Source organism: Oncorhynchus nerka, linkage group LG27, assembly GCF_034236695.1.
Source record: "Oncorhynchus nerka isolate Pitt River linkage group LG27, Oner_Uvic_2.0, whole genome shotgun sequence".
NCBI classification, from domain to species: domain Eukaryota; kingdom Metazoa; phylum Chordata; class Actinopteri; order Salmoniformes; family Salmonidae; genus Oncorhynchus; species Oncorhynchus nerka.
In genome coordinates this window covers 62070304-62093954 of record NC_088422.1, presented here as the reverse complement: position 1 = coordinate 62093954, position 23651 = coordinate 62070304, and the positions used below count along the sequence as shown (strand labels likewise).

Below are 23651 nucleotides of genomic sequence, written 5' to 3'. Positions count from 1 at the left end.
GGTAATGAAGCACATGTCTAACAAATAAGAATAATACTTATTGTATCTTAAAACAGGTAGCCTGTATACTTCAACACCCTGGTGCTTCAAACAATACTTTCAAAACCCCCAGAAGTTTGAGTCATAAAACAACAGTATGACATCAGAAGTCTGATTCAAATTTTAAAAAATGTTGTTTTTTTTACAACAGAATGGTAGCTAGGTAACTACCATGTTGTAGCATACCCTAATTATTTATATAGAGTAGAATATATGATGTGTTCCATGACCTAAGTAAGATCTGATTAAAGCCTATTTGGAACAGTCAGTGTGGTTTATTCTCTATGTTTAAGAGAACGAAGATAAAATTAAATGTGGCCTTTGGCTCTGACAACGTGAAAAGTACAAAAGAAGCAATTAAAGATGTTTTAAATGGCTAGTTGTCATACCAGACATGACGTCACGTGAACCGGCGTTGCTATGGGGAGTGATTTATTTGTGTTTATCCGGAAAGAATAGATCAAAGACAAGCCAAATGACGGGCAATCAATCAGCCGTCAAAATCAAAGATGGCAATTGTCCATTAAAGCCTCTTCCAGTCCACGTCTCCCCTAGAGTCGGCTGCGAAATAATCTTTAAGTATTTCCCAGAAAGGAGAAATCAGCCAAGGGAAACTAGGCGAAAGTTGACATTTTGTGATCAAATGTTTTAGCATGCACAAAGCCCCAAACGAGCATCAAAGGAAATCATGACAGTCAGCTGACACGAGCCCCCTTTTCCTTGCGCTTCTTTATAGATCTCTAATTCAAGGAGTCAATATCTGCACCCTACGGAGGGAGGAAGGGAGAGTAGGCTAAAATAGGGCAAAAGGGAGAGACCTTTCAAAGCTAAAGTTGTCTTTGACTAGTCGGATAGAGCTACGGCCTGGAAACCTTTTATGTCTTCCGAGAACTGTTGTGAGCAGATCGTTCATCGAATGGAATCATTGTTGCCCCAGAAGTTGGAAAAAAATATATACTGAGAACATTTAAACAATGTTGCCAATAACTAGGCTATGTAGCCTAATGGGCTATGTAAGTATGCTGATAATGCAGATTACTATTAAAATAGTACGTGGCTAGTATCAAACGTGGTCTACGTGGTTGTAAAAAAAAAGCACATCCCCTTCAAAGGGAAAGTACCAAAAAAACTAATAGCTAGTAGCCTAACCATCCCTCTTTGAGTGAATGGGTATTTGCCATTTCCTCCCACAGTAGCCTACGCTACAATGTAGCTACACGCACATGATTCAGTACTATACATGGTAGGACCAGAGTGAAGGCAATGGAAATACCGCAGCAGTCGTAGTAAAAAGAGAGGTGATAACATGCATATCATAGAATCGTACCTGCTGCACGCCGGGGCGCTTGCTGTTTCCTCCGCGGCATGCTTATTTCGGGGTTCTGAAGAGTTCTTCTCTAGCCCCAGAGATCCCGAGCTGGTCCGCTCTTCTTTGATAGAGGCGCTTCCTTACACGGTACCCGGGGCGCTTTCAGAAGGCTGACATAGATCGGCAGTTTTCAAACAAAAATGCAGACATTGAAGAAAGGGTAGATCTGAAGATGAAGAAGAACAAGCGTTTTTTTCTTTTTCCTGTTCGACTTGGATATCACAGTGTGTTTGAGACCGGGAGTACAGTGGCGGGGGGGGAAAAAATCTTCAGCCTCAATGTGATTCTCACTCCGTGTTGGAGGCTGCAACAGGCAAGCTTAAAGGAAAACGAAATGAACGCGTCACTCAAAGTCTGCAAACAGGGGCAAACATCAAGCGCTGTCACATTTATTGTGCCTTGCACCTCCAATGGCTAGCTAGCTCTTGTCATATAAGCATCACATGTCTGCTGTCCCTCACCGCAGCCCCATAACGGTGTCTGATGCGAACTATACAGTCTATACAGATTTTTTTTTAAAGTAAGCTTTGCTATTTGATAGAAATCATTCATGGGCATTTTCAAAAGTCATCCATGCATGCTGGACACCAAAATGCTGATACAATAGCATAACTGTAAGGGGGAGAGCACCGTTCCACTCTCTGGCTACACATGGACACAAAACATTGTATTCTTCCCTGGGCTATTGGACTATCTTAATGTTGACTAGATGTTAATGGCATACTTACTCAATCGGTTGATTTACTGCGTTATCCATGAGGAGTTTGATTCTGGTAATCACACGCAATTTAAAAACCAGCAAGGCAGCATCTCAGCGTCGCTGTAGCCATCGTATGAAAATCCCAGTGTTTCCAAGTCCCATTAAAACATCAACATATATATATATGTATTGTTTTGAGATAGAACGATAAAGACAAAGGTTGAAAGAAGAGATGGACGGACTTGTCGCCCACACGTTGGCTCGCTCCGTTATTTTGTCCAAGCGCGTTCAAAATCCACTGAGAGCAGTTCGAATCGATGAGATACGTGCTTGATTGGGTATCCCTTGTTGTAATAATGTACATCAGAAGGAGGGGATGGACTCGTGCTGTGCCTCAGCTGCTCTGAGAGCATGGATCAGCAGCTATTGCCAAACACTTTCTTGGCTGCTAATAGCACTTTTCCCCCTTCTTTGTGTGGCTGATAGCAGCTATTTAAAACGGCAACAGCGAATCAGACGAGTCTTCCTTACTGCAAGATTCCTTCTTCTGTTCAAGTGAGTCAGGCACAAAATCCGAATCATGCGCTCTCCTTGTTTTTGTTGATACAGAATGGAAAGAATAATAGGCTAGTTTTTTTAACGGTAAGATCAAAATGATGCACACATCCCCATCCTTCAGATGTGGGACCATCACAGACACTATCAGCTTTTTCTTTCAAATGTTTCCCTCGCAGTAAAGAAAAAACTTACAGATAATTTTCTGTATTATTTAGGGGGAAAGTGGATAAATTGTCCATCTTTTTCAGATCATCTTCAAGATCGAATACAATTGGTCCGCTGTCTGCTGCAAAGGTTATGACTGTGGGCGCAAATTATTTTCTCGAAAACCAGAACACGGTAAGTTGTCAAAGGATTTTTTTCTTCTGCCAGATGTGTGTGTCCGTGTCTTTGCCGTGTCGTGGTTTCCCAGTCTCATGCTAGTCAATAGTCAGAAATATCTGACCGGCAGGGGAGTCGCTCGATAGGAACAAGATCTCCTCTCCGTTCGCCAGGCTTGTTGTGGGACGAGAAAGAACAGTCTTTCACTGATTCCGGATGTTTTAGCCTAATCTCGCTGCGTATGCCACTACACCACTGCATGCCGTTAGATCCGCCCAAGCATCTGTCCGTCTAACCATTGGCGCATCCATCAGTGTCACACGCTCTGCACACTCGCACCGACCATACCCCTCTCAGTAGACACAACAGCCTCGGCATAGCGCCTCTTCATTTCTGACACATTCGCTTTGGTCAACAAGCTGGAGGTTTTCGGTGGTCTAATGGTCGACATTCTCATGTCATAATACAAGAAATCAAAAGGGAATCAATGCAGATTTGATGCAATCGGTAGCTTTTCACGAACATTGCATTGAGACAGTGGGCTATGTAAAGCTGTGCGCCTCTCTGCCTCTAGTCGTCTGAAGCCTACTGTCAACTCTGGAAAGCCACTGCTACCTGAAAGAATCACTATGTTTTTGTCATGCAAACTATGGAAACCATATACAAATTTTGTCTCAAATGGACTAAAAACATCGTATCCAAAGTTGTATTTGGTTTGTGCGTAAAGACGCGTAAAAGTGGTGCTTTTTGGGAACGCACCAAAAGGCAAAGCGCAATAAAGCGCTTTACTTGAGATATGCTGACTGATATCTCCTAATGGTGCTGAGGACTAAATGAGTTGTGGAAGACAACTGGAAAGGATTGTCTGTACATCTGTACAATGTTCAATAGGCCTATTATGAAATATACTGATGAGAATGATGCAACATGTTTCCAAGACAATGTTGAAGAATGTGAGATTTGTTTTTTTTGCATACAATTTTACAGTAGTACATAGTGCATAGCAATTCGATAACTTGACCGTTCTCTTGGCGTTACTTTACTTTCAGTTCAGTATTCGGTTACATTTCTAATCTACTCTTAATCATTCGCTCCCTCTATTGAAAATAGTGTGCCAATGGCATAAGTAAAGGTTACAATACATGAGCCACATTTAAAATAAAATAAAATCGTATCGTGAAGTAAAATGTAAAGATGTCAATTATGCCCATTTGTTTGTGTGTGTGTGTGTGTGTGTGTGTGTGTGTGTGTGTGTGTGTGTGTGTGTGTGTGTGTGTGTGTGTGTGTGTGGCTACGAGTGAGTGACCAGTACAGCATTTCAACTTCAAGATTAACGTCACAAAACGCTATTGTTTTAATTAATATGATTTATCCTGAACATGTTTCTGCCTCATTCGTTGTTTTCAATGCCAAATAGAAATTCGTCATATCCCTCATTCTGTTTGCAGATATATGATTCAGGCCATTATGTTCACAGGTTAGGCCAAACGTGCATGCCATTACAGCTTTGGATAGGTCTACTGAATTAAAAAAGACCGCAATCATTTCCCCCGCTAAAACAAAAGTTGAAGCTTGTGATTCATCCAGTTGGAGTTAGTTTCCATGTTTAGCAGTGTAGCACATTTAAGCCTATATTTAGATTTGAAGGGATGTGACGAGGCTAACTGAAACTCTTTTCTTTAGATAAGGATTCCTTAAAAAGTTGGAATTATAATGACGTTTATGATTATTTAAACTTAACTTCAGTAAACCAGAAGTATAGAAGAAGCATGCCAAAAAGGATTGTTCTTACTGATGTTTGTTCTGTTGTTAGGAGTTTGTTAACTACAACCGTATTTAATGTTTATTATTATTATTAAAAAACATGAAAATATATTTTGGAATTACCCTTTATTTGAAAACTAAGGCTGCGAACTTTGCTTGGTAGGCTTCTGTGGGACTTTTGTTTATTTCTTCTAGCTAAGGCAAAAAGTGCAGTCATTCTCTCGACAAGTACCTTATAGTAAATGACCCTTTGGTACATGTGTGTGTCTCTCTCTGTGAGTGTGTGTGTGTGTGTTGTGTGTGTGTGTGTGTGTGTGTGTGTGTGTGTGTGTGTGTGTGTGTGTGTGTACGTGTGTGTGTGTGCGTGTGTGTTTGTGTGTGTATGTGTTTGTATGTGTGGGACAGAAGACAGACATGGAAAGAGAGAGAGAGAAGGGGGAGAGGGCACATATTTAGCGTCTTGCCCTTTATTGCTCGTTGACATGTAACTTAATCACCACCTATGTTTGTAACTGTGATAATGATTCGAGTGACCATGGTTTCTGCAAAGGCAAATGCATTTATATTTCTGTTCAGATACTGTTTTCTACTGTGCAATTATCAAGGTAAAGTGTATTTGTATGCACATGCACAACAATAATGGGTCTGTTCATTAAGTCAACTTATGATAACTGTTAGGCTATGAAGCTGGTTTTATGCTCGCACATTCTTGTTCATAATAGGCTACAGAAGAAGAAAATCGGACAGCTATAATTATTGGTTTTATAACGCCCACGCATGGCACAGACAGCAAGCTTTTTGCAGACCTTACCTTGTAACATACTTTATAGACAAAAACACGGGAGAAAATGTCTGTTTAATTTCCAATGGGTTTAATACATTTAGTCAATTTCCATATGCACATATGCTAAGTTAAAAGTGAGATACTTTTCTTGATATATATTTGTGATATTAATTTTTTAACTTTCAACTCCATTTTGTTACTCAGAGCTTGGAGCAACTTCCCTCATAACGCCCCCGCTACTCCAACACCTGTTTTGGATATTTCTAACTATCGTTAGACCTCCCTTTTCCTTTAGGGACAATAAGACAGAGACTTATCAAAGATTGCATGATGATAAAATCAGTGTTAGAGAAGAATCAGAACCCTACCTGGACGTTTCATATGATTTTTGGTAGCCTATCGCATGTTGCCTCTAATGCCAAGTTTTGTTAATGACTATAAATCATTTGGCCTAGTCATTTGTCTTTGGTCAAATCTGGTACTCTTATAATTGTTACTATTATTGTGTTGGCGAAACGTGGTGCTATTTTATTCCATACCGATCAAACTTGTTTTCTCGTTTTAGTCAACTCGATATATATATGATGGTTGAAGACTTCGGTGGTGCTATAGAATAGGCTAGCCCCCCAAAAGTAATTCATCAAAAGTTACTTCTGAGTCCGTCTAATTTACTGTGCTGTTTCTACTGCTTGAACAATTCTTTTGGGGGTGGCACCGTGTGTATCCACTGTGCGCATCACTTTTTCTCCACACATACATGGGCTTTACCATTATAATGTAACCCCGTTGACTATTTTTGTTTCAAAAACACTGAAATGTTATACATTTTCATTTGTTTTTGTAATTTTTTTATAATCCATCTATCAATCAATCAAGCAACATGTTAATGTAATTATTAAGCCCTTTTTACATCAGCAGATGTCACAAAGTGCTTATACAGAACCCAGCCTAAAATCCCAAAGAACAAGCAATGCAACTACATTGATCAAATAGCATATTGTTAATTAATTTTTAATTCCATTCGTTGCACTACATTTGGTCAATATATCTAGCCCACATTGGATATTGGGAATTTCAGTAGGCCTACGATATGTCCATAGACCAAACTAACTTATTTGACCAATGTACCCTGTAAGGGCAGGACAACGTTACCAACATGATACCCGAATGGTTATTTACTACAATCACCGCACCAACTGTGTTGTAGGACCTCTCGAGTTTACGCAGCCGAGCAAGTGACAAATAATTAGCTACAGCGGTATTTGGAGCACACAGAGAGAGGTGGACCATCACTTTCACAAACTCACCAGAGGCTTACATAAAAGCCATTATAACCTGCAGTTTGAGATAACATATTTTACGCATAAAGGTTTATATAATTGCCGCTACTGTGACCTTAGCTCCCCCGGGAATATTTGCAATAGACTCCCGCGGTGGCGTCGGAGTCAGCTGCGCCGTACCAGGGTCGGGTAGGTCATATGATAGCAGTGCTGCGGGACCCATGGAGGCGCGCATCACACAGTTGCAAAACCTGCTCTTGGTCCTGGGGTCGAGGATGGGCTTTCAGCCATGTGTATACTTTTCTTCCGCCTAAAAACGGATATTTGGGAAATAAAGAGAACTGGAGCATGAATAGATAAGAATGGGATTTGTAAATAGTGTTTTTATATATCTCTGAGCCCGTGCACCATCAGGGATTTTATAGTGATCACATTGGCGAAGAGAGTGCGCTCGGCTGATCCATTCAGCTTCACGGCACACTTGTTCCTAGTAGACTGTATACAATTCGCAAGGAAGGGATTGGCTAAAGCCTCCTAGAATAAGAGTCGAAGTATTTGGTGTCTATAGTGGAAACAAGAGGCTTCTGGCAAAGGAAATTCTAATGTGTGGAAAGAGGACTTTAAGCCTATTGGTATTTCTGAGATCAGTAATATAAATATATATATATACGGATTTGTATTTATTTATTAAGTTCTACCTCCCCCTTCCCAATGCATCCAGGCTGCATACTCCTCAGGTCAAAGTTCATGAATCTACCTTTTTTCTTTAGAAGAAGAGAAGGTGATTTGCCAGCGACCATTTTCCATGTTCAGAGGTAAAATATGAAATAACATATGAAATTATTTTTATCACAATTTATTTAAATAAAATGATTTATCACAGTTTTTCGCAGCTGTTAGCATAATTGGCCAACTCCAATTTAGGGCAGAGTTATCATCCAAACCAACTCAAAAGTCAGTCAAAGTCATCTCAACAAGACATATCCTGCACTTTGACTCTGAAAACACAGAGATGGAATGTTATAGGTAGTGGATGCAGGTATTTTCCTCTGTCTCCCAGTGTACTCCCTCCTTTCCATAGCTCGGATGTGCTGTGCGAGCTTGCAGGGTTGAGAGGGCAAGTGCTGACCAGCCCTCTTTCTCTGTCTGTTACTAGGTCACCAAGCCTCCCCCTCCAACCCTCCCGGCCGCTAGCCACCAGGGAGAGGGTAATTTAAGCCCTCCTTGATGTACCCTATTCATCACTGTCCCAGAGACCCGCTTCAAAATTAAAGTCTGATCTACAAAGTTAAAGCAAAATGAGATATATAAAAAAAAATGGCAGAGGTCAAAGAGGGTTGGACAAGTCAGAATACAAGGTGGTGTTTTGCTGTGCTTGATTTATGTTTTTTGGGGGGGAATGGTGAGAAATGAATACATTAATAACCCATTGGATCAAGTGAGCCTGTGTCACAGCCAGACCTAATAACACTGCTGTTGTTTCAGCAGTTTAGTTGTTGATCCGGTCTGCAATACAGGAAATAGACCTAGGTTCCTCCCCAATGAGGTGGAGAGCAGTGTTGCCTAGTATACAATGTTGTTGTGTCAGTATTGTTCCATCGGAGACGTTGCAGGATGCTCTCATTTGATTCAAGCACATCTATTGAGTTTGAACGACGCGGCAGATCCTTTTCTCAGCGTCATGTGTTGCTGAAACTTCCATGGTTTGTTTTTTGGGGGTTTGGTTAAATTTTATTCCAATTCAGTCAATTCAAATAGTAAACTGACGTTTTCCATTTTCTTTAACATGTTTCAATGACAAAGATTTGGAATTGGAATTTCAGTTTATTCCAGATTTGACTGAATTTGAATAGAATTGACCCCAGCCCATTAATACATTTAATGTGTTTGCTAACTTCTAATTCATTTTCACTGGATGAAGATATTGCCGCTTGTTAATATGTGTTTAAACAAATATGCTTGTTTGAAAATCAAACATAAGAAGTAAAACTATGTCAAGTTGACTGAGTTGTGGGTTTTGGATAAGCCATGTGACATGGAGTACTGCTGTGAGTCAATCCTTCCTTATGGTGAGTAAAGACAGAGAGAGCGAGCAAGAGAGAGTGATAGAGGGAGGGAGGGATGGAGTGAGAAATAGACAGAGGGACAAGTAGGGAGTGCAATAGGTAGAAAGGAAGACCGAGAGGGAGAAAGGGATGGAGGGAGAGTGAGGGATGGAGGAAGATAAGGAGAGAGATAGAAAGAGGAGAGGGGGTGTGTGTGTGTGCGCGCGTGTGCATGTGCATATGTGAGTGCATGCGTGCATGCAGTGTGTCTGTGCATGCTTCTATGTATGCAGCGTGTGCATGTGCCTGTGTGTTTTGGTACAGTATGTCTGGGTGGGTGTGTGTGTGTGTGTAGGTCCTGATCCTAGGCGGTGTATGGTAAACAGGAACGCTTTCTGTGGCAGGAGGAATTTCCCCCAGCAGCCCCCTATATCAGTAATAGTGCCGGTAATGAGCTGCAGCTGTCAGTGTGGTTTCCTCTCCTCGTCTGTGATTCATGTTCCAGCTCTCCAAGATCTACAACTGGAACAAATGTTTACCCCCAATGAGAACCAGACAAACAGGGAACCAAGCACAAATTTAAAAAAAGGGAAATACTGGCCATTTTTGTTTTGTTTTTCTAATGCAAGCCACCCCTGACGTGCACACCTTACAGTAAACCCACTTAGAACAGATAAGGATGCAAAATGACAGATCGTCTTCTCCAGCATTTAGGAAGGGCCCGCATTTCTCATGTCTCTGTATATTTAGAGTTAAATGGGGTTGACCACTGAATCATCATGTCCTGTCACTAACACTACGCTGTTATATCCATTTCTCTGATAATGCCACAGATAGAGACACAACATATAGATGTTAATGATGTTAGACTGCTGGAATAAGGCTTTGAGCTGCATGCTGGGGCTGCAGGTAGCCCAGCGGTTAAGAGCGTTGGACCAGTAACTGAAAGGTTGCTGTTATTAAAGAAATCCCAGAGTCGACTAGGTGAAAAATCTGTTGGTGTGCCCTTGAGCAAGGCACTTAACCCTAATTGCTCCCGTAAGTCACTCTGGATAGGAGTGTCTGTTTAAATTTAAAAAAGAAAAAATGAAGAAGAGATGAGATCACCTAGTTAAAGCCCACGCTATCAGTCTGCAGTGATGTCACCAGCAGGGAACTGAATCACAGGCCGAGCCAGACACACATGGTCAAGTCATTAGGAGGGTTTTCCTACAGTAAAGTACTGTACAGGCTCTGCTTTCACTGTAGTGTGTGGTCTTTGCTCGGCATTGACTTACACCAATACTGAAATACTACAGTTTGCCTTTAAACAGACTCCTAATGTAAAAGGGCAGATCGTAATGTTATGCCACCAACATATTTGTTGGACTTTTTGTGGGTGTGTAGTATTATTTATAGAAACAGAAACTGTGGTTGAAGTTCTTTTCTGAATTGGAGTCCATCTATTGTGAAGCCAAATAGGCATCCCAGGTAGCACATAACGTTCTGAAAAGCACATGTTGCTCATGATCTTGTTGAGCTTGTGCCTGTCCTATGGTTATTTTTTTTTGCACACAAACTTCCCACAACTTTCTGGGAATGGTGCAGGATAGTTGCTTTGCTTTGGAACCTTCTCAGCGCATGTTTAAAAAAACAAACAAAATTGTCTAGCTTGGTGACAACAGCACGTTTAATTTAACATTCAAAAAGAACCTTCACATTGTGCTTGAGCACATGCTATCCCAGCTAGCATATTTGGCTCCTTGGAAGTTGTGGGAACATATGTTTTTTGTTACACATTGGTTGTGGGAACGAAAGCCATATGTTTCCTGACCGGTAAAACTGAACGTTTTTGAAACATTCTGAGAACGGAAGTGAACATTTAGTCTGTTCTAGGAACATATATTTTCAGGTTGCAGGGAGTGTTTTAAAAAGAAAACATACAGTAGCCTCTGCTCAGTGCTCCCACTGCTCCACTCCCACTTCCCCCTCATTGATATGGAGGGGAGAAACTTCATGTTGGACACTAAAGATACCGTCAACATTTTTCGAACTATGCATTCCATGCCTCAAGCACGACTTCATGTTGTAGCCTACACAAAAGACACGATGGACATGTTCACACACACTTTGTTGTCTGTTGCAACAGTATGTGTAGGCAAAGCATACCAAACACAAACAAGACTCATACAGGCAGTCAACATAGAGGTGGAACAGCTAGGTAGCCTACTCGTGCGGTACTTGCATGATCATTGAGTCATTCAAACACAGACAGGTTTTTGCCTGATGCAAAACTCAAGTGGGGAGATACATTCTTTTTTCAAGAACTCTGGCTGGTGGCTACGATATGGCAGAAAGTATAAAGATTAGGCCACATCATCACACAAAACACTGATTGTTTTTGCTCCAATGAAATGCGTAGGGACTGCATCCTGCTTGAGCAACTGCAATATCCGTTACAACAGACAGAGGTTGTATAACCTGCAATAAATATTTTTGGGAATGTTCGTTCAAATCGCTGCAGGGTTTTTAACATTTTTTTTAGTTGTTCAGAAATATGAGGCGGAGACATAGGCTACATCATCATGGTTCAGAAGAGGGTGAGTAAACAGAGAAATGTAACTGGAGGTGGAGTGTGTGCAGTAGCAACGTATTGTGAGTAAAATAACACATGCACATAAAGTGATCTGGATCCTTAGCTTTGAGAAAGATGTTTCCGTAGGGGAGGGAAGGGGCGAGACGGGGTGAAAACTCCATATTCGTAGCTACAGCCTTTTAAGTATACAACATAAACTCAGCAAAAAAAGAAACGTCCCCTTTTCAGGACCCTGTCTTTCAAAGATACTTCGTAAAAATCCCAGAAAACGTCACAGATTTTCATTTTAAAGGGTTTAATAAACATTGTTTCCCATGCTTGTTCAATGAACCATAAACAATTAATGAACATGCACCTGTGGAACGGTCGTTAAGACACTAACAACTTACAGACGGTAGGCAATTAAGGTCACAGTTTTGAAAACTAAGTCACTAAAGAGGCCTTTCTACTGACTCTAAAAAACACCAAAAGAAAGATGCCCAGGGTCCCTGCTCATCTGTGTGAACGTGCCTTAGGCATGCTGCAAGGAGGCATGAGGACTGCAGATCAATAAATTGCAATGTCCGTACTGTGAGATGCCTAAGACAGAGCTACAGGGAGACATGGCGGACAGCTGATCGTCCTCACAGTGGCAGACCACGTGTAACAACACCTGCACAGGATTGGTATGTCCGAACATCACACCTGCGGGACAGGTACAGGATGGCAACAACAGCTGCCCGAGTTACACCAGGAACGCACAATCCCTCCATCAGTGCTCAGACTGTCCGCAATAGGCTGAGAGAGGCTGGACTGAGGGCTTGTAGGCCTGTTATAAGGCAGGTCCTCACCAGATATCATCGTCGCCAATGGCACAAACCCACTGTCGCTGGACCAGACAGGACTGGCAAAAAGTGCTCTTCACTGACGAGTCGCGGTTTTGTCTCACCAGGGGTGATGGTCGTATTCATCGAAGGAATGAGCGTTACACCAAGGCCTGTACTCTGGAGCGGGATCGATTTATTTGGAGGTGCAGGGTCCGTCATGGCAGTGTCACAGCATCATCAGACTGAGCTTGTTGTCATTGCAGGCAATCTCAACGCTGTGCGTTACAGAGAAGACATCCTCCTCCCTCATGTGGTACCCTTCCTGCAGGCTCATCCTGACATGACCCTCCAGCATGACAATGCCACCAGCCATACTGCTCGTTCTGTGCGTGATTTCCTGCAAGACAGGAATGTCAGTGTTCTGCCATGGCCAGCGAAGAGCCCGGATCTCAATCCCATTGAGCACGTCTGGGATCTGTTGGATCGGAGGGTGAGGGCTAGGGCCTTTCCCTTCAGAAATGTCCGGGAACTTGCAGGTGCCTTGGTGGAAGAGTGGGGTAACATCTCATAGCAAGAACGGGCAAATCTGGTGCAGTCCATGAGGAGGAGATGCACTGCAGTACTTCATGCAGCTGGTGGCCACACCAGCTACTGACTGTTACTTTTGATTTTGACCACCCCTTTGTACAGGGACACATTATTCAATTTCTGTTAGTCACATGTCTGTGGTACTTGTTCAGTTCATGTCTCAGTTGTTGAATCTTGTTATGTTCATACAAATATTTCCACATGTTAAGTTTGCTGAAATTCAACGCAGTTGACTGAGAGGACGTTTCTTTTTCTGCTGAGTTTAAAATGTTCTCTGAACGTTACTAATGTTTTCTTGTGGTTTTTATGGAAAGTTTTCTTTACGTTCTGAGAACGGAATGTATGTTTTTATATAACATTCTCAGAACGTTCTCTGAACGTTACTAAAGTCTTCTTGTGGTTTTTGTGGAAAGTTTTCTGAAAGATCTTGGAACAATTTGAGAACATGACTTTAAATAGAACCATGAGAAAACCCTATGCTTAATTTTAGCCAGATTCTGCCAGAACACCTCTCCGTTTTGGTCAGTTTTTTTTTCATGAACCTATTTTGTTGGATCCGGTACCACTCATGGCATGACAAATCATTTCCACCTTTTGTAATGTCAAAAATATAATAAAAGCGATCAAAGTTCATTAGATTAGCCTTTTCCTTAATTCTCCAACCCCCACAAAAAAACTATATGAAAAATGATATTTTCAGCCCAGGCCTAATCTTCTGAGAGTTGATTTGGTTCGGGTTTATGGTTTGCCCAACATTGTAAACTATGTTTGAGACCAACGCGTATCCTTGTCTGTGTGAGAAGCGCTCCAGTATCTCTCACATAACTAGAATGAGATTCACTTTCTATGATCTCTCTCCCTCTCTGTTCTGATAGACATGAACCTGCAACTCTCATCTCTCCAGCATTGCACTTTATCATTTCTTTTCTTATAGAATCATAGCGGCGCAAAGGGTTCTGAAGGAACTGCAGCATCCCTGATAAATTGAAATACATTTGCTAAAGTTATAGAATTACTGCTCTCTGTTCAGAAATAAATGAAATCATTCAGAAAAGCCTACTACCTCATGAGAAGGCCTATCATTTAGCCACATAGGATCAATAGCTCTTTTTTTTATTTTTTATTGCCTAGCTGTGGTTTGTAGCCCAATAACAAGAAATAGCCTACATCTGGCGCAAATCTGGTAGTGAAAAAAACAACACGCATACAAAACAGGTCTTTCGCAATATTTCAAATACAAATGAGGGAAAACACAAGTCGGAAAAGCAAATGGCTCCTGCTGAAAAGAGAAGACGGTGCTGTAGGTTACTAAAATATTTGATCAACTTCCAAATATTGTTTTACAAAAGAGAGAGAGATGGGCTTTTGGCATGAGCATCACCAGCGACTGAGCTGCGCATCATTGGGTGAGTCAGTGGAACTGGAAAGCATGTTTAGGACTATGACTTCCTCCTCATATTGTAGCCTACAATGTGGGTCTCCACACACCTAGGTCTAGGCTACTGATGGATTCAAGACAAGGTCCTTTTCATTGATAGCAGATTCTCAGTTTGTCAGTGTCAAAGTAGCCTGTGCGGTAAAATCAAATAAAAAATGTGCGGTATTCAAAAATATTCTGGCAAAGTCACCATTCATGTAGGGGCGGCAAGGTTGCCTAGTGGTTAGAGCATTGGGCCAGTAACCGTAAGGTTGTTAGATCGGATCCCTGAGCTGATGAGATAAAAATCTGTTGTTCTTCCCCTGAACAAGGCAGTTAACCCACTGTAGGCCGTCATTATAAATATATATATATTTTTTTTACTGACTTGCCTAGTTAAATGAAAGTTACATGTAAAATAAAATGTGGAATTGCATTTTCCTAGGCCCTAGGCTACTAAAAATGTTTCCCAACTGCGGTAAGTGCCTCCACTCTACTGCTCTATTCCACTACGCAAATGAGATGATATGCATGCAATGCTTTGTTATAAAGGTGATTTTGTCCGCACCTCCCGATTTACAAATTAGGGACCTCCCGATTTACAAATTAGGCACCTCCCGATTTACAAATTAGGCTCCTCCCGATTTACAAATTAAGCACCTCCCGATTTACAAATGAAGCACAGAGGAAACATGTAGGAAAGGTTATGCTGAAGTACTGAAAGTCCCACAGAAGAACTTTGTTTCTTAATGTTCTTTGAACTATTTGACAATGATGCCAATGTCAAACAAGTTGGAGAACGTACCTAGAACATCACCAACATTTAAATGAAAAGTAACAATTTTTGAACTTTTAGGGAACGTTCCGTGAAAACGTAATGAAATACCACGTTCCTTAGATGTTCCAAAGCCAAGCAACTATCCTGCACCATTCCCAGAAAGTTGTGTGAAGGTTGTATGCAAAATAACCGTCGGACAACCACGCTCTCACCGAGTTGTAAGGAACATATGGTTTCTCAGAATGGTATGTGCCAGCAAGACAGTAAGATTTTTATGCAAGCCATTGTTCAAATGGTGAAGATAGCTTAGTCAGATCAGGCTATTGTGTTTGTGTGAGGGGGGGGGGGGTCACTTGTGATTCATTCATAGGACTCACTTTTATCTCCATCTCAGATCCACTTCCATGTGTTTCAGCCCTCAGAGCCTGTGGAACTGTGACTCAGAAGACGATGATGTGCCGTGCCGTGCCATGTATCCTCCCCGTTGCATTAATCATGCGTTTTAATTAGTGCGGCCCAGCTTTATTAATTACGACTGATGTCTCGCTGATACAGTCTCCCACAATCGCCCCGCCCTCCTCATTTCACACACAAACTCAAGTCATCTAGACCTTAACCCTGCCTCAGACTACACTGAGATGTCTCAAGTAAGAAGCTAGAGACACAAAGAGAGAGAGAAAGAACAGGGAACAGATAGAGAGAGGGAAGGAAAGAGATAGAGAACAGAGAGGGATAACGGAGAGAGGGAGAGAGAGAGAACAGAGAGAGAACAGAGATCAGAGAACAGATAGACGGCTGGAGAGAGAGAACAGAGAGAGCGAGAGAGAGCAGAGAGAGAGAGAACAGAGAGAGAGAGAGAACAGAGAGAGAGAACAGAGAGAGGGAAGGATAGAAAGAGAACATCGATTTAGGAAATTACTGGCCCTGAGGTAGGGAAAGACACATCATTAAAGGGAAATAAGGGGAGGAAGAATGAGGGAGAAGTGAGCGAAGAAAGGAAGGGCCATAAAACAGAGAGAAAAAGGGAGCAGAAAAAAAGAAAGCGGTTAGAGAGAGAGAGAGAGGGAGAGAGAGAGAGACAGAGAGAGGGAGAAAGAGAGAGAGAGAGAGAGGGAGAAAGAGAGAGAGAGAGAGAGAGAGAGAGAGCGAGAGAGGGAGAAAGAGAGAGAGAGAGAGAGAGAGAGAGAGAGAGAGGGAGAGAGAGAGAGAGAGAGAGGGAGAGAGAGAGAGAGAGGGAGAAAGAGAGAGAGAGAGAGAGAGAGAGAGAGAGAGAGAGAGAGAGAGAGAGAGAGAGAGAGAGAGAGAGAGAGGGAGAGAGCATGAAGCAGCCACACGCATCCCTTTCATGTTGGCCTCAGAACAAGCCGCCTGCCTGTGGGATGAGCCAGTCCAGTTGTGAGACGCTTTCTCAGACTAAAGGCTGCGGATACAAATCACGAGTTTCCCTCTCGTCACATCAGCCGTGCGAGAGCCACTTCACCGCACCGGTGTTTATCTTGCGCTGACATTCTCTGCGTCGTTATTCCCCCACCACTCCTGAGTAGGATCCTTCTCGCTAAATAGACAGTGAGATGGATGAACTTAATGGTCGAGAGGAGGAGGGGGAGAACAAACCATCTCCCACTGTGACATTCCCTATATCCTCCAACGTTAGGAGGGGAACGCTATGACCGGGGCCATTTGATTTCATGCATATACCCAACCCTCATTTAGCTACAGTGGGGAGTGGAGGGAGGGGAGCAAACCATCCTCAGCCCCTCCTATCCTATCCTATCCTTCCTAACCCCTGAAGACTGGAGGCAGACCCATCTGAAGGAAGACTCGGTCCGTGTAGGACACGTTGATGTTAACGTTGCGTGGAGGAATCTGTCTGTGGATCAACCTCCCGTCACATGGCATCCTGGTGACCCCATGCAGACTGAAACAAACGGTCGCAGTTGTGCGTGTGTGCGTACGTACGTGCGTGTGTGTGTATGTGCGTGTGTGGGTCAGCTGTGTGTGTGTCCGCTGTGTGTGTGGGGGTAAATGTGTGCCCCTAGGCTTCCACGGTCTCCTTTACAAGCCACTGATTAGTCGCCCCTCGGCACAGGAGAGACGCTATCCAAGCTGACACTGTGTACTGGGCTCTTTATGCTTTCTGCCTGTCTGAATTACCGTTGCTACACACAGGCCTACACATCCAAAGAATCTGCTTAAGCCCATCCTACCAAAAGCAGTAAGAGCATAAGGAAGCATCATGACAGAGGTCATATGTTTAAACCATTTTTATCTTAGCCCCAGGATATGTTAGGTTTTTGTCATTTTCTCGGTGTTTATCTCGCACCTCAAGCGGCGTTATTCCATTTCAGTTTTTTTGTCGTGAGCGATTATCATGAAAATGGGATTGACGTTTAGGTGTCGCATCATCACTGACCGGCAGCAGCACCTATAGAAAGACTCAGACGTTCAGCATCGGTAGGTCTACATGTTTTCTGAAGGGTTTCCTGTTGAAATACCATCTCCCAGTGAGAGGATCAAGTGCTCAGCTTCAGTCTCAGCGCTGACTCACTCCATCTCCTCTTTTGTGGCTATGGGGATTTGGGAAGTGCTATTCCTTTAGCTGTCTACGGATGACCACAGATGCTCTGACCCAAGCCAGCGACTCACAGCTAAATCCACACTTTCAGTGGTTGGGATCACCATCATTATCTGCCAGTGGACAGGTGCACATGAGCGCAGTTCTGATGACCACCATCTCTGAAGGGGAAACACAGGGGTCGTAGGTCAAATGCACATGCTGGGGATCACTGAGCAGGCCAGGGTCACCCTCTCTTCCCTCATCCTCCCTTTCTCCCACCCTCTGGTGGTGCTCAAGAGAGCGTGGTTAGAAATACACATCATTACCCCCCACATACATCTGAGGTGCCGTCCCTTTCTCTCTCCCTCTGTTCCCCTCATCCTCCCTTTCTCTCACCCTCTGTTCCCCTCATCCTCCCTTTCTCTCACCCTCTGTTCCGCTCATCCTCCCTTTCTCTCACCCTCTATTTCCCTCATCCTCCCTTTCTCTCACCCTCTGTTCCCCTCACTTCCCTTTCTCTCACCCTCTATTCCCCCCATCCTCCCTTTCTCTCACCCTCTGTTCTGCTCATCCTCCCTTTCTCTCACCCTCTGTTCCACTCACCTCCCTTTCTCTCACCCTCTGTTCTGCTCATCCTCCCTTTCTCTCACCCTCTGTTCCCCTCACCTCCATTTCTCTCACCCTCTGTTCCCCTCAACCTCCCCTTCTCTCCCCCTCTGTTCCCCTCATCCTCCCCTTCTCTCCCCCTCTGTTCCCCTCATCCTCCCCTTCTCTCCCCCTCTGTTCCCCTCATCCTCCCTTTCTGTCACCCTGTCTTCACCTCACCGTCTCAGCAGAGCTCGGTGGTGTGAACTGCTGCCCTTGTCTGTAATACACTGGGACTGTCTCCCTCTCACCTGTCTCACCAACCCCCCACCCCTCTCACCACCCCATCTGCTTCCAACACACACTCTCAACCTCAAGTGGCTGTGTTTGCTGCAGTGTGTGCGTGTGCGCGTGCGTGTGCCAGAGAGTGTGTTGACTGGAGCGGGAGGGCCCTCTGACTTCTAGCAGAACCTCAGGCCATCTGAAGTGTCACAGCAGAACCGTGTCCTATTGTTTTGGAGTGCCTTTTCCAACCAAGCGTCTTGTAAAACGTCAGTGAAACCGTGTGTCTCCGGCACAAATTAATGTAATACATAAAACACCCTCGCCTCCGCTTGGGTCGGGGCCAATGTTTTCAGGGGAGAAAAAAGCACTTAGCAGTGAAGTTGCTTTGCGTATTATCTTCTGATGAAGTCGTTACTCAGAAGCGAATAAAAGGAAAGGAGGGGGAAAAGGGTTGTAATTTTAGAGCTTAGCGGAAACGGATTTATCTCAGGTGATGTCTGCATTTCCACTTTCCAAATGTGTCTTGTTGTGCCTTCCACATAACAGGACTTTCATCGTCATTTCAAATGTGTCCCACTCCTACTGTGTGTTTTGTATCAAGAGTTTTTCTCTTATTTAAGATATGACGGGTTTGGTCTATCGGTGAGAGAGTTTGTCGTGTGATGGCCTGTAATATCCCCTCCAATGTTCAGTTCTAAAGGGCGTCATTATATAGAGCTCAGTGCCTCATATTCATCTGAAACTATGATCTCCCTCGTCCACATTCTATATCCATTAAACAGTACACTTTTAACCACCCTCTGGATGGGTTCTAGTAGCCTAATGTGTAATTACTATGCTGAGTTGAGTTGAGGGCGTTCCGGCGGTGTGTAAAAACACTGAACTGCTTTCATGGTGCCAATCTTAGCTCCCGCTCCATTGGATCACAAACCTCTCTTAGCTGGTGCCATGGTTACCAACATTAAATGGACGCTATAATCATATCATTAACTCACCATTGTGACCTTTTTTTTGTTGTCTCTATTTGAAAGTAGATGAGATCAGAACAGCATTGAACACACGCTGGTGAAAATGCTCTGCTCAGGCCCAAAACATTTCTCTTCATTTTTTGTTGGGAAACTCTCCCGTCTTTTTGGATTCCACAACGTATGTCATTGTAGAACACGGTGCTGTTTCAATTGTTATATTTGACAAGTGCCAAAACGAAAGGTGCTGAGCCATGTTTGTGCAGATGTATTCACAGCTCTGATGTAAGCTAACACAAGGCCCAGATAGAGGACCGAGATGTAAGCTAACACAAGGCCCAGATAGAGGACCGAGATGTAAGCTAACACAAGGCCCAGATAGAGGACCGAGATGTAAGCTAACACAAGGCCCAGATAGAGGACCGAGATGTAAGCTAACACAAGGCCCAGATAGAGGACCGAGATGTAAGCTAACACAAGGCCCAGATAGAGGACCGAGATGTAAACTAACACAAGGCCCAGATAGAGGACCGAGATGTAAACTAACACAAGGCCCAGATAGAGGACCGAGATGTAAGCTAACACAAGGCCCAGATAGAGGACCGAGATGTAAACTAACACAAGGCCCAGATAGAGGACCGAGATGTAAGCTAACACAGGGCCCAGATAGAGGACCAAGATGTAAGCTAACACAAGGCCCAGATAGAGGACCGAGATGTAAACTAACACAAGGCCCAGATAGAGGACCGAGATGTAAGCAACACAAGGCCCAGATAGAGGACCGAGGACAAAGGTGCCTGGTCCTCTCAGGGTATAAGCTCAAGCATCATCACATCAATCATATTTTTTCTCTCTCTCTCTCTTTCTGCAGGTCCAATGGTCAGGGGAGGTCACTGCTTCTCTCTGTGTGCCAGTAACAGACACAAACGGTTAACAACCGGGCACAGCATCAAAGAGCCAAGGTATGTCCCCACACACACACACATTCAGGCACACGCACACACACACACACACACACACACACACACACACACACACACACACACACACACACACACACACACACACACACACACACACACACACACACACACACACACACACAGCCCACTCTACGTCTCCTCAGCTCTCTGTCTCCCTCTAACTGAGTGAACGCATCACTCTGTGCTAAGTGGAAGTCTCACTCACCTCTCATCCTTTAACGATGTCATCCTTCCCTCCGCAACTCACACATCACACATCAGTTAGTTATTTTGGGTGGGGGGCAGAGGGAGGGGCGCTGACAGTGAGGGAGGAAGTACACAGGAAGTACATTAGTTATCAGTCTCTGTCGTCTCCACCTTTTCAGAACCCATCAGTATTAAACTGCTCTGGATGCAGGCCCCTCTCTTTTTCCCTCTTAAAAGTCTCCCGCGCGCCACTTTAAACCAGGCCTCAGATCTAAATGACACTTCGCACTACACATGCATGGAGACAAGTGAATTAAATATTGAAATAAAAGACAGCAACAAAAAAAAAGAAAAAAAGAAAAGAGGACAGGAAAAAGAGGAAGAAAGTCATTGTTCCTGTGGCAGGTCAAAAGGGATTTATTGGCAAGAGGAGGAGTTTAGTAAGGGTCACAGGAATTAGTCTTTCACTTAAAACATGGTCACGTGATCTTGTAAGAGTAGGTCGTCTATGATCAAGCAGAATAATCATCACATTCAGCTAGTCCAAAAAGGTACAATGGATTCTAATTTGCAGGACATCAGTGTTTTTATTTTTATAGAGAACAATAAACAAATATCTTCCTAAATTTCATTTTTGTTCATGATTTTAAATGGCCTAATTTACGCATCCAATGTGCTGTGTGTCCCTCCAGCATCTCCGTACATCTAGGGGGTTGAAGCGGGATAAAACAGGAGCAGTGGGGAGGGGGTACACGACGACACACAGCGGGGGGGAGGGGGGAGGTGGGGGGTTGTCTGCATGCTTTGCCATAATTCGGGACCTCAGTGACCACACTAATTATTTTTCTAGTCAGCCGTGTGTGCAGAACCTGCCTGTTAGTTGTGCGAATGCTTATTTAAGCTGTGTAACTGACGTCCATATGGTTTTCATCATCATAAAGAAATGTTTTTAGGGGGTTATGTTTTTACTAGGCCGGAGCAGAGACTTGTCTGTCAAAGCCATGATTTGACTAGCCTTCCGGGGGTTTATGTGTGTAACATTCTGAATATTAAATATGCAATTGAAATGTGAAGTAGAGTATAACTGTAATGCATTTTTCTTGTTGCATCTAAAAATGACAATAAATGAGCATTTGACATATCCTGTCTAATGTTGTCATTGCAGTTCCTGAATGATTGTGGGTTATAGCATGCAGTGGTTTTCTACCTATTATTTTCAGTATGTGTCAACTATATGTGTTCTAACTTGCCTTGGTTCATTCTCTCATCATGAGGTATCTACAGTAAAAGGCAATAAACAATGTGCTGAACACATTTATAATCATCTATGACACACAATAAAGCTTTCATTGTCTGCCACGCCCATCCAACCACACAGAGATGCCCATCAGTACTGCAACACACACACACACGCACACACACACACACACACGCACACACACGCACACACATGCACACACACGCACACACACACACACACACACACACACACACACACACACACACACACACACACACGCACACGCACACGTGCACACACACACACACACACACACACACACACACACACACACACACACACACACACACACACACACACACACACACACACACACAGACACACACACACACACACTCACACTCATAACATCAGTAGAGACCTAGTACAGGCTAGATGTTGTTTTCCTCCCAGCATGTGCAGGCTGTGGGTGAGTGATGATGTTTAGGCAGAAGGAATCATGGGTAGGAACTCCCCTGGAGTGAGAATGAAAGACTGAATCAGTCAGAGAACAGGAAATCAGGCCAGTGACATTACAGATCAAGGCACATCAATATCTCACCTACAGCACGTTCAATGGCACTTTGACTAAAAACTTTCACATTGTGATCCGAGTGTTTCCACTACTTAATTGATTGTTAAAATGGCGGCAGGGGCTTGGGGCCAAAGAGTGCAAGGTGGACCATCAGAGACATTTTTGGATGTGTAATTTACTAATGAAAACCGTGATGTATTTTTCGCCCGGTAGTTAGCACAGTTTTACTTTAAATAAATGTTTAAATTCCAGCTTTGTGAATGAATAGAACAATGGAAAAGCAGCAGATTTCTCTCTTGATTGTGCCCAGATGTGTGGCGGGATCTGGAGCTTGTTAAAGTGGGATTACCAGGAATATTCAGCCCAATTCAATAAGTCAAGCTTTTAGAAGGAGAGCATTTCCATGTCACTGTTTCCAGGAGGAAATATTGCATTGCTGACTTATACCTAGTAATATAGACACTGTTACCTGCTACATGAATACAATACTACTGAAAGAATACCCTACAAATTCATGGGTTATTTTTGAAAAATAAAAAATATTCTAACCATGTGCTTCTTCTCTTTTGACTATTTTGTTACAATGACAATCACACGTTGCGTTGCTGTGTGTGTGATTGTGTATATTTACAGCGGCTGGAGATGGAGAGAAAACACCCTCGTACACAGCCTCGCCTCGCCTCTCCTCGCCTCTCATCTCTGCGCTCGTGTGAGAGATGATCAAATCATCATATGGAAAAATCCAATGTGATCTAAGCAAGAGGCAGAAAGGTCACAGGGAGTCAGTAAAATGGATGAAGGCTAATGATTATCTCAACCTTTATCTAATCAATAATCATTTATCCCACAATATTATGGACACTATATCCCATTTTCCATTAACCCAGTCAGGATGACAGAGACTGTATTGTCTCCTAAGGCAGCTTTATGGCAGGGTATGTCTGAAAGGCAGTTTTAAGGTGTGCTCTCAACTGCTCTGAACCTGTTAAGACACTCTTTACGTAGTCTGGACTTAGGCGATAATACATTTTTTGAAATATTGAGTGTTTGAAACTATGCGACCGGAATGGTATAGAATAATAATCGAGCAATTTCGAAATGGCCTACAGTTTTAGCTCCATCAAACAGTAAATGTGGGTTTAATGAAATATCATCACATTACACAAATAGTGTTTTTTTTTTTGGTGGGAAAATAATACCTTAGATCATTTGTTAAAGCTGAAAACAAATTTATCTTCTTTGGTTTCTTATT

At 43.2% G+C, this 23651-nt stretch overlaps 1 protein-coding gene and 1 long non-coding RNA gene across 2 annotated transcripts in view; one reads left to right on the top strand and one right to left on the bottom strand.

The window, feature by feature from the left end:
• The window catches only part of tshz3b (teashirt zinc finger homeobox 3b), a 34395-nt gene extending 32938 nt beyond the window's left edge, over window positions 1-1457 (bottom strand). The window contains exon 1 of the mRNA XM_029638912.2: window positions 1367-1457. Coding sequence (XP_029494772.1) covers window positions 1367-1406 — 40 coding nt within the window. The 5' untranslated portion in view covers window positions 1407-1457. The remainder of the gene's footprint in view (window positions 1-1366) is intronic.
• A 1116-nt stretch (window positions 1458-2573) lies between these two features.
• Window positions 2574-21726, top strand: LOC115112111 (uncharacterized). Its single transcript, XR_003860896.2, has 3 exons — window positions 2574-2663; window positions 2915-3005; window positions 20288-21726. It is a non-coding gene; the product is annotated as an uncharacterized LOC115112111 (long non-coding RNA).
• Window positions 21727-23651: the final 1925 nt, after the last annotated feature.